The sequence below is a fragment of the Kwoniella shandongensis genome, chromosome 1 (assembly GCF_008629635.2).
Source record: "Kwoniella shandongensis chromosome 1, complete sequence".
NCBI classification, from domain to species: Eukaryota; Fungi; Basidiomycota; class Tremellomycetes; order Tremellales; family Cryptococcaceae; genus Kwoniella; species Kwoniella shandongensis.
Window position 1 is genome coordinate 659,160 of NC_089287.1, and position 10,946 is coordinate 670,105.

At 50.2% G+C, this 10,946-nt stretch overlaps 4 protein-coding genes across 4 annotated transcripts; 1 reads left to right on the forward strand and 3 right to left on the reverse strand.

Annotated features, from left to right (window-relative positions):
- Positions 1-697: 697 nt before the first annotated feature.
- On the reverse strand, positions 698-2,708 carry CI109_100239 (uncharacterized protein; the record flags this gene model as incomplete). Its single annotated transcript, XM_032007348.1, has 7 exons — positions 698-749; positions 823-954; positions 1,024-1,118; positions 1,183-1,319; positions 1,376-1,558; positions 1,614-1,806; positions 1,863-2,708. The coding sequence occupies 7 exons, from the start codon at positions 2,706-2,708 to the stop codon at positions 698-700; spliced, it is 1,638 nt and encodes a 545-aa protein (XP_031858349.1).
- A 932-nt stretch (positions 2,709-3,640) lies between these two features.
- On the reverse strand, positions 3,641-4,817 carry CI109_100240 (uncharacterized protein; the record flags this gene model as incomplete). Its single annotated transcript, XM_032007347.1, has 5 exons — positions 3,641-3,754; positions 3,833-3,957; positions 4,023-4,143; positions 4,219-4,300; positions 4,384-4,817. 5 exons carry the CDS (start codon positions 4,815-4,817, stop codon positions 3,641-3,643), a joined length of 876 nt encoding a protein of 291 aa, XP_031858348.1.
- Positions 4,818-5,166: 349 nt separating this feature from the next.
- Positions 5,167-6,916, forward strand: CI109_100241 (uncharacterized protein; the record flags this gene model as incomplete). The annotated part of the gene is made up of 2 exons (XM_032007346.1): positions 5,167-6,720; positions 6,857-6,916. The coding sequence occupies 2 exons, from the start codon at positions 5,167-5,169 to the stop codon at positions 6,914-6,916; spliced, it is 1,614 nt and encodes a 537-aa protein (XP_031858347.1).
- Positions 6,917-7,158: 242 nt separating this feature from the next.
- On the reverse strand, positions 7,159-10,912 carry CI109_100242 (uncharacterized protein; the record flags this gene model as incomplete). The annotated part of the gene is made up of 9 exons (XM_032007345.1): positions 7,159-7,338; positions 7,402-7,586; positions 7,647-7,729; positions 7,788-8,285; positions 8,350-8,551; positions 8,615-8,764; positions 8,820-9,775; positions 9,829-10,383; positions 10,440-10,912. The coding sequence occupies 9 exons, from the start codon at positions 10,910-10,912 to the stop codon at positions 7,159-7,161; spliced, it is 3,282 nt and encodes a 1,093-aa protein (XP_031858346.1).
- Between the last annotated feature and the right edge of the window lie 34 nt (positions 10,913-10,946).

Here is a 10,946-nt window from a genome sequence, read left to right on the forward strand (position 1 = left end):
GCATTGCTTTTGACCAACTTGACTACTTGATTGTTTGACTAGACTAGACTATTTGAAAGTACGGATACGTGAATTGAAAAGAAAGTCAAGGACCGGAAGACTGAATACTGAAAACTGAGGACCGAAGGAAGGACGAAGACTGGAGAACTGAACATTGATTTGATATACCCAAGAGAAAGACACAAGTAAGGAATGATATCGGCGGCGTGAGCGAAAAAGAAGTGGTGGTGGTATGACTTGCTCAGACAAGAGTCAATGGAAGACGAGATCGATTTGATCGTGAGGCGTGCGTGAACTTGGATAGACGTCTTGTTCTGACCTACGAGTTCAGGTCATAGACCGGACGTGGTCCTCAAGGTTGTCGTTGACAGCTGATGTTCCTGTGATCCGATCCATACCCTACTTCCTGCTCAGTCCAGAAATTTGTTTCACAACCACAACAGTAGACACCATCGCCGCAGACGGGTTGGATACGAAGCCTATATCGATGGTGCTAACGGAAATCGTGGTAGGTCGAGGAGCAACGAGAGGAAGTATGCATCGGGCGAGTCGTGGGTCGAGTCAAGTGTCGAGGAGAGGGAGTGCGGTCGATCCGATCCAAGGAAAAAGAATTGGTAATAGTACAAACAGGTTGAACCGAAAGACGAAAGAGACCGGAAAGCTGAAGAGAACGAAATGCCTAATCGCATATACCCAATCAATAACTCTGAGCCATTGGGTTATTCGGCGGCGACTGGTGGTTTTGTAGACTAAAGGTGAGGTGTGTGAGTTGTCAGCTCATGCGTCGAAAGGCTTCTTCGTATGCAAACATTTGGTGCTTACGATTTTCGCTTTGACTTTGTCATTTCCTTCTTGAGGGCCGCTCCGTCTAGTGGTTTCAGGAGCTCGAAAGAACACAGCAGATCCTCTGACACCGACATCACCGCCCCAAAGTTGTCGAATTCACCGCAGTAACTGCGAGGAAAGGAAGGGTCGATGATCAGCATACGAAACACATGGGGCGGTGTCGTCATAACCACTCACTTTGGCGCAGAGAAGACAGTGACTAGCGTTCGGTCATTGTAGAATTCGTAGCCATCCTCAACAACCATGTGTGCTCGACAGATGAGATCCATGTCCTGCGAAGACAGAAGTTCAGCTTGTGTGACAGCGGAGGGAGCTCTGACGGGAAGATCGACTTACGTGCGTCGCAAGGAAAGCGTTGATAACACTCTTGCCGTAACAGAACGAAACACCTCTTTCATTGTCCTCCCAGTCCAGCGCCGTGTCAGATGGATCCGACCATACGAGATCATTGAGTAATCCGTAGTCTGGTACATCTGTGTTTGTGATCGGTTCAGCATACTCTTCTCGGATTAGCTTGGCTTGTACTTACCTGTGGGTCGTTGGATCCTCCTGATATCGTCCATACTCTTCAGACTTGGACTCAAACCACCATGAACACAGAAAATCTTGCTCGCAACGATCGAAGCGATAGGAAGAGTATTGAAGACATCGATGAATGTCTTCCAAGTCTTGATATTGGTCCGACGTTTACATTCGTCGTAGAATCCGTACACTGTCCCAGAGTGTCAGCTAAAGCCATTAAGACGTGTGATCAGTGTGTAGCTTACCCCGTGTGACATTCGCACATTCGTGATTCCCACGAAGGAGGAAGAAGTTTTCAGGATATTTGATCTTGTAACACAGTAAGAGAAGGATCGTTTCGAGGGATTGCTTGCCCCGATCTACGTAATCGCCCAAGAAAAGGTAGTTTGCGGCTGGTGGGAAACCGCACATCTCGAACATCCGGATCAAATCGGCATACTATACCAGGATGTCGTTAGCAAGAGGCTATAATGGTAAAGCTATAAAAAGCTCACCTGTCCGTGTACGTCGCCTACGATTTTGACCGGAGGACTGAGTTCTATCAAGGTGGGTTGCGACAGGAAAACTTCTCTTGCTGCCGCACAGACACTCGCTATCTCCGCATTCTTCAAGGGTGGTGACTTGGTGACCTTTCCACTGTATCCCGCTTCCAAAAGTCTGTGAATCATGTTATCCACGTCCAAGACCTGTACACCCGAGGCGCTTCCTCCTCCGATACTGCTCCTGCTGATTGTCGCGGTGAGTGCTGCACCTGGCGTGAGAGAGGAGCCAGAGTCGCGAGACATGTGACCGGGGCCAACGGGTGAGCCGAGGGGTGGTGTGGATGTCCTTGCGGGCGAGACGGAGAGAGCTGAGGGAGGTGGTGGGGATGTGCCCATCAGAGAAGATCGGAGACCGGTTCTTGGCGCAGAAAGGATGTTTTGAGTGGTTGGGATGTTGGCAGTGGGTGAGGGGACGTTGAGTGTTGCGGAAGTAGGGGAGGAAGCGGCGCCCGATTGAGCAGATTTGACTGAAGCGGAACCATCGAACGAGTTTTGGGTGTTCAGTGTGGGTCTACCACCCCCACCGGCAGAAGAGAAGGAGGATATGGAACTCTGTCTATCTTCTTTACCACCTCTACGTCTCGCACTCATTCTAGCCGGAGTTGAAAACGCGCTCCCACCACCGCTGCCAACATCCATCGGTGGTGATCCACCCGGTTGAGGTGTTGACGGACCATCTTGTCCAGATGACGAGGAGATTTTTGTAGATGCGAGAGAGTCTGCTAGGTCGGATGCAGAGAGTTGTTTGGAGGATGTTCTACCCAACTTCTTGGATGACGACGATGGCGTTTGACCCATCTTGAGAATGGAGAATGTGGCTGGGTTCGCACGGTTAAAGAATACGTTGTGTGGAATTTATGATTGGATGCGTCGTTTGTCAAAGGGTGGTGGGTGAGGTCAAAGGGATATAAGTAAGAGTGATTCGATGTGGAATGGGAGGATGAGAATGGGACCGACAGACGAGCTTGAAAGGTGGTGGTGGTTGTGGGCTGTAAGGCGCGGCGCGGAGTGTTTGCGACGTGCGGTCGGTGAGAGTGGAGTCGTGCGTTTTTCCGAAAAGAGCGGCGGGAGATACTCGTCTGTATCTGCGACTCTGTGTGAGATGAACAGAGAAGGTGAGTGACAGGGTATGTGAGTATGGATAGAGGATGTATGTATTGATTTGGAAAGTGAGAAAGGAAGGGAATGAGTGTGAATGAGAGTTAGTATTGAGCAGTTGGAGTGATCCGCTGTTAACAGATGACCAACCGGCTACACCTCACTTTGATTCAGGGTCCAGTGATAGTAATAGTAGTAGTAGTAGTAATCCAGCTAATCATCACAGTTCTAGACTTTTGTAATCGACCCATTAGCAGACATCACTCCCGTAGTCGAGTAGTTGAACACCTTGCACAGCCTGCACCCAGTGACGACAATAGTTCATGCATGCACCATAGTGTAGTCACCTCGTCTGCACAGTGTCATCATGCAGTGGTGATGCATCACTATTCGCAGCAAAACAGAAGAAGCGGTGATGCATCACAAGTCAAGTCGGTCTCGTTTCTCAGGGATCTCTCATGGTGTAAATAATGCATTTAGGCTTTCGGACGTGACGACAATCACGTTCATCTTCACCAACCCACACATTGCGGAAAAACACAGATACTATCTATCATTGCAGAGCCGATCCGACCATGGTCTGAGAGCATACCTTATATTATACATGCTATGTCATAGAATTATCGTTATTGCTACTTGCCGAGAGCTTCTTCTCGATCCATGACTTTTTGGTCCAGCTTGATCAGGATCACTGTCCGTTGAGGATACTGATCTGTCCCAACAGTGTGCGCTGTAACACGTGCAGGCTGAGAAGGAGGGTCATTTATCAGATATCAGCTTTGTCCCATGTCGACGACCCGTTGAATTAAGCTATGTCTGCTCACCACGTCCAAGCCATCCAGAACTCCCTCAACAATACCAGCAGTGAATGCCTCACAACTTAGCTGTGACATGTCCTTTGGCACCGAGATATGTTGTGTCAAGGGCGGTTGATTGAGCGTTATCATATCTGCGTACAAGGGGACCACAGGTCATCAGCGGGTCGATCTCACAGGTTACCATCACCCCACTCACATTCATTCTCCTCTTCTACACTGCGTTCGAGACCGTCTGCGGGTTTACCGAAACAGTATTTGTACACCTGGGTGTGAACGAATTGCAATATCGGTATGAGGCGGTGTTCTCGTCTTGGGTCCTGCAGACGAGGATAATGACGACGATGTCAGTACGAGATGAACCATGTAGGATGTAATGTTTGTGGTGATCTCACTTTTCCACCTGCGGTTTGGGTATTTCGTAATAAGAGCAATGTCAAGATCCTCTGACCCGCTTCGTATCCTAACGAGGATAGTCTGTGTGATCGTCTCCATCAGCTCAACTTCATCGGCAGTCGTCGGACGCAAAACGTGCTACTAGCGCAGCTCGCTCGACTCACCTCGCTTCTAAATCGTGTACGCTATCCACTCTACTCTGACTATACGCTACGACTTCAGCGAGCAAGAAACTCCAAGCGCCCATCCCCACTTCTGCGCCTTTCGTCTTATTCAATGGTCTTTCCAGTATATTAACCGGACCACCCGTCCCCCCTCCTCCTCCGCCACTGGCCGGAGCTGCACCACCACCACCCCCTCCACCGAAGAGCTGTTGTTGGAGTGAAGAAGGTTGTATCACTGATGATCTGTTCGATTCTCTTCGATTCGGATTGGGCACGTTGGATATTGTGCTACTGGACGGGTTTTGAGAGGACGAATAGAGTGATGGAGGAGGTGAAGAGACGGCTGATGAGGCGAGGGAGAATCGAGAGGATGTCGCACCTGATGCAGAGGCAGGAGAGGCGGAAGATGAAGCTCCGGTGAAGTAGCTAGTCATGGTGATGAATATATGTGCTGTGTGACGGGCTTGACCAACTGCTGAAAAGACATACACTCAAGTAAGCACTTAGAGAAGCAAGTTGTCTGACGGTGAGTGACGACGGGTGACGACCGGTTCTGACGGGATCAAATTGTAACAGCGAACGCGTCGGGTTGATTTTGGGTCGCGTCTGACAACATTGCGTTGAAGGTAATCAGAGTATTTGCTACATTATCAACCGCATTGAAAACAAGCAGAACTCAGAGCAGCGTTGTGTGTAGTGCCAGACCCATCTCATAAGGCTTTCCGACTTGCCATCTTGCTCAATTGCCCCGCTTCACGCGTTACGACCAACTTCCCTTACGCCATGTCATCATCTACAACCTTCCTCATTTCCCCGTCGACTTCCTCTCCACTCCCATCTTCCCCCTCGCTCTCCCTCCTACCGTTCTCTCTCGGTCCCTCCTCTACTCCCTATGTCTCGACTTCTGTCCCTTTGTCAAAATACTTCCAACCTCGACCTTCTCCATCTGAAGCACACGCTCCAGAGGGAAGTACGATCGCTTCTTTCCGAGGTCGACAAGTTGTCGGACAACGAATCGCTGTACCGAGGGGATATGTAGGTCTGGTCTTCTCAACCTCCAAAAGACCAGATAGGGGTGGACTCGAGACCCACCAATCATCTACTACCAGTGGTGGTGGTGGGAAAGAATACCCACTCACACCCGCTAGTTCTGTCCCATCAATCATCTCAGAAGAGGGTGATCCCTCAGCCGGTAACGGTATGGGTGGATACGCCTTACGACGAAGCTCGCCACGTAAATCGGCTTCTCATGCTGCGGCTGTCCTTGGACCAGGAGGGAGAGTGAGAGGTGCAGGACAGGTGGCTCTGGCCAGACCAAAGACTAGACAGGTGACAAAGGTCACAGAGACCAAAAAACGATTTCGACTCGATTCCGATGATGAGGACGAAGATGAGGAAGGGGAGGAACAACAAGGAGAAAGTTCGACAACTACTCGACCTAGTCTTATGAGAACACCTTCGAAACGAGCTAGAACGGGATATACTACCCCGAAGAAAATGACAGCTTCCGAGGGGATATCACCAATACCCGAGATTGTAATTCAAGAAGCTACACCTCTCAAACATCCGTTACCAACGCCGAAGAAACGCCTCTCAACAAGAAGTAGGAGTAGGAGAGGATCACCATCACCATCACCAGCGTCCCGATTAGAAGATAATCCCACGAGCGGTGTACTGCCCGTGGCGTTGGCGGATGTGAAGGAAGTTGCGGATAGACAAGAGATGGAGATGGAAGTGGAGGTGGAACATGTCGAAGATGTTTCTTCTCCTTCACCTTCACCTTCGTCTTCGGGAAACCTGTCGTCGAACGGAGAACTCGACAGCGAAGGCGTGAAGCAGGAGGAAAATCTCATCCCATCCCCTGCGACAGAGGATGATCCACCTTCATTTAATATCGAGACGCCCACAACCGAGATCAGATTCGAACCGAAATACGACGCCAATTCCACTATTACAGAGGCAGAGACCAAGGACACGAAAGCTGAGATGGAAGTCGATGGCCCTGTGAGGGTATTAAGACCCGTTTCGAGATTCGAGGGGTTCATGCTCTACACGCCTGATGTGCCTTTGGCAGGCTTCAGAGCGGACGAAGGGGCTCAAGCTGCCAAACCTACAACAAAGGCAGATAACGAGACATCAGAGAAGAAGAGTGAGATACCCGTATCAGCAGTAGCGAGTGAAGTCGGGACTGCAGAAGCAGGAACGCAAGGCGAATCAATCCCACCCGGCGGCAGCGGTATCCAAGTTAGGAAGAGCTGGTGGAGGACTGGTGGGGCTGGTGAAGGTGGAGATGAGATGGTACGAGCTATGGGAGAATGGTTAGGACTTGTCGAGACGGTAAGTGGGGGATTCGGCTCCACCTCACTGAGGGATGTCTTCATCACTCTACTATCTTGCCCTGTGCTCAGTCTCCGACCTGGGGGATTTGATCTTATTACTGAGCGGTGGTCGCTGATGTCACATGCGTGAATAGCTCAACAAACCTGTTTATCTCGAAGGTCTGGACGATGATGATTCGGACGATGATGAGTGATTCGGGCGCATCCCGTTCATGAAATGAAGCATTTTAGCATCGGTTCCAATCTTGTATCATCCGCTCCATGGTATATGTCGCGCCATGCATGCGAGGCAATTTGTGTCACCATATCAGACATGGACTTGATATTGCATATTAGATGTGAATGTATGTACTGTGATTTGTGCGTGAGAGATAACAACATGATATTACAACAAAAAACATCTAAAGGTTCGAAAAAAGTGCTCCTGTTTCCACCCCTATCCCTCTTGGAAATAACCCTCAAACATCGACTCATGTCTCAACATACTGTCTTTGACGACCCCGTGAACGTGTAAGAATAATCGAGGATAACGGGATGTGAAATAGTGTAGATAACCAGCTGGTAATGCTCCGAAATGTCTTTTGACGGAAGGTTCCAGATCTTGATAATGGTGTTTCTTCAATCGAAAAACATGTCAGCTCAGAAACAACAACGACTTCTGTTGTGGATTCTTACTCACCTTATTACGCATGGCTCTGAGAAGATCTCGCACACTGTTCCCCTTGTATTTCCTATACTTTCCCAAATTACTGGTAACGACTTTGTCTAGGCGTGAATACCAGTCTTTCCCCACAACGGACGCCGTATCCGCCTCGAGCATTACGAGTGTCGGTTCAGGTGGTTCTGCTTCCATGATCTCGAAGCCTGGGAACGTACAATCTGTTAGCTGGACTCTCTGTTCAGTACCGCAGAGGCTGCACTCACGATCTGACGCGTCACATAAGAATGCTAATCGTTTCGCTGGCGTCCAGAAGAATGGATGTATCAGACACTCCGAAGTATCCGGTCTAAGTCCCATTGTCGTTAGCTACCATGATTCAACGTGTAGGTCCAATACTAGCTCACCTATCGCCTGGATCCATACTGAGCAACTTCCCAATAAGTTCCTTCGCCTCCTCGCCTTCTTCACCTAGCACGTCCAGCATCCCCATGTTCACAGCATCCCCTTTCACGATATTGCTCTCCCTATTATACGTCTCCCCGAACGGATGTTCACCTGACATCAACACCCAGAAATACAGACAGCCCAGAGCGAATAGGTCGACCGCTTTCGTCAATCTGGCATTACTATCTTTTGCGCCACCTGTGATGGCACCGCTCTCGTCATTTGATGTACTTGACGAAGAAGACGAGGAGAACGTCGATGCGGGGTCGAAAAGTACACCCTCGTTGAGCTTGACTTGGCCTCGAATACATTCGGGTGCACGCCAACCAAGAGAACCGGCGAGATTGTTGGCCGTTGGCGCAAAGCTCGATTGGCCTTGATCTAATCTCCGAGCGAGACCGAAATCGGATACAAGCATGCGGAGAGAACCATCCTTCGCTCGCGATACAAGGACGTTCCTATGAAACAGGTCGGACAGTCAGCAACCACACTGACATTGTCAAGGTGATCACGGCTACTCACTGAGGCTTAATATCTCGGTGGATGATCTTAATCTCATGGAGATATTTCAACCCTGCTGTGATTTGGGAAAGAGCCTTCTTTCTATCTAACGAAGAGGCCATCTCCTGATGTTTATCCGGCGTCTCAATGAGATCGGCCAAAGACGACTGACACAAGTCCAGAGCGATATAGAGGAAGTTATCTCGTTTCTCTTGACAGTAGTCTGATATCGGTTGTTATCAGCTTGAGTTCTTGTACGGTTCCCCTCCGCAAAAAGATCACTCACATCTGATCACGTTGGGATGGTCATCGCTCGCTTGTAAGAGTTTGACCTCTTGACTGGCCAAGCGAGTGAAGTCGCTTAATAGCCGCTTGACAGCGACTGGTCGGCCTCCCCATGTACCCTTGAGTACGACCGTACCGTGCGAACCGAAACCTGAGCCAGCATGATAAGTAGATGGTTTTGGGACAAGATACTGCGCAAAACTCACCAATGATGGTATCCGAGATCGCTAATCTCTCTTTGTCTTCCATATCCAGAAGATCTGTTGAGGATATCTCCCGCGGTAGCTCTGGCAAGGGCTTCTCATCCTTCCTCGGAGTGACTGAAGGACCCTCTCCTCTGTCATCGTCATCATCCTCTCCCTCTTCTAGTATTGCAGCCGAAGAATCGCGTCTCTTCTTCTTCCCACGGACTCTCCGTCTCGTGGACTTCTTCTTTGGCGTGCTCACATCATCCCCATCTGCCGCTGAAAGCTCGGCCGACGCGATTGTCTTCTCCTCCTTGTTGTCCGTTGTGGGGCCGAGAAGGAGCGGCGTCTTTTCATCCGATGGTGAGGGGGTCTGTTTGATTCTAGGGGATCGAGCGAAGCCGGCAACGGCAAGGCCACAGAGGATGATAGCGCCAACCAAGCTCAGTACCAACCAATACCACCCCCGGTGTCTGCCATCTCTCTCGCGGATATCTAACCCAGTCGGCGCAACCACTCCCGCTTCAGGAACAATCAAGGCTCTGTCCTCTGCAGGGGGGTCAATAAGATATGGTAGCAGTTGATCCTTTTCTGGTATGTCTTCGGTGAGCAGGAATGACCCATTCGTCAAACTGCCGGGTCGTGGAGGAGGCGCGAAGTTAATCAAAGGATATGACGAAGATGATAGCGCATAAAGTAAGGGTTTGCCTTTCCGAGAATTTGATCGTATCGCTTCTGGCTCGGGTTCCTGCGACTGCGAAATTGTAATGTTCTCCTCGGCGCCAGGACCCAATGTTAGCTGGAATGGAACAGCGCCAACGTAAGTCGAAGGCGGCTTAGACAGCACGTCGAAATGTGCACGATTAGGGTCGGACGGCAGGGGAAAGAGGGATGGTAGGTGAGGAGGTGGTTGAGGGACAAGAATTGGATTGACCGAGCTGGAGTCAATGGGTACGAGGATGTCATATACGGCAATTCTGGAAGGAGGTTAGTGCTACGTCTGCGTGTGTTCATCCTTCATTCTGCTCACCCAATACCGCCCAGCTTAGTGACCCACTTGACTCCCCCTCCTTGCTCCACTCCCACAGCTACTCCATCATGCCCCAACTCTATTCGCATTTTCTTCGCTGCCTGTTCTTCTTCCCTATCCCACCTCTGTTCTGCCAGTCCCGCTTTCGCCCAGAAATCTGCCAAAGGCCTGTCATAGCTGTTCGGGGTATAGGTTGAGTAGGTAATTTCTTGGATCCCTGGTCCTTTCCTGGCATCGTTCGGACCGGGATACAATGTCGAGGTAGAAGGGGACAAGCCGACCGAGGAGATGGGAGGAGAATGAATCTGCAGGCGGTAGTCTGTTCTGCCCACGAATAAGGTGTCGCGGCTGGATCTACCTCTGCCCTCGAGATCATTCAAAACATTATCGCACACACAATCTTCGTCGTCGTAGTTTGACAAGTTTGCGTTCAAGGCCGAGAAGCAGTCGAGCTGTTGACCGGTACGAAGGTCGATAGTGAGGAGAGAAGTGTGTTTCGATCCGGTGAAGATACGACTGGGCGAATGTGGGAAAGTGAAGGGAGATAACTCGATACTGTGAGAGATATAAGCCCGTTGCTAGGGTCATGACGAAATGAAACAAGGACTTACAGCTGTTCTACAGACAACGGTAGCTTTCGAATCTTTGGAGTCTGTCCCTCCTTTGGCCGTTCTGCTTCCTCGTCCTCCTCATTGTCGAATACATACAGACTCCCGCTGAGAGGCTCCACAATGTACTCTTCGTCCATTCCCTTGCCTCTGACTCCCCCGCCAACCAGCGGTTCCACCCCGTCCTTTAAAGTCCACCTGACCTTTCCGCCATCTCTATCGACTGCATGTAGCGCACCATCAATTGTGGAGATGATGACGAAAGGAAGGACATCATGTTCGACTTCGGGCGTTGCGAGCGGTTGATGAGGAGTTCCAAATCGTTTGCTCGAAGATGACTGCGGTTGAGCTTGCGTATGCTGGGGCAATGCCACCAGCGCAGCTGGTTCGGGAGCGGCGAGAAGGACGGGTAATAACAGCAAGAACGGCAACGAGAAGGACAAGATGTGGGTAGCGACCAGCGTCATAGACACCATTTTGGAGGGGATTTTATGGTGTACACAGCCAGAC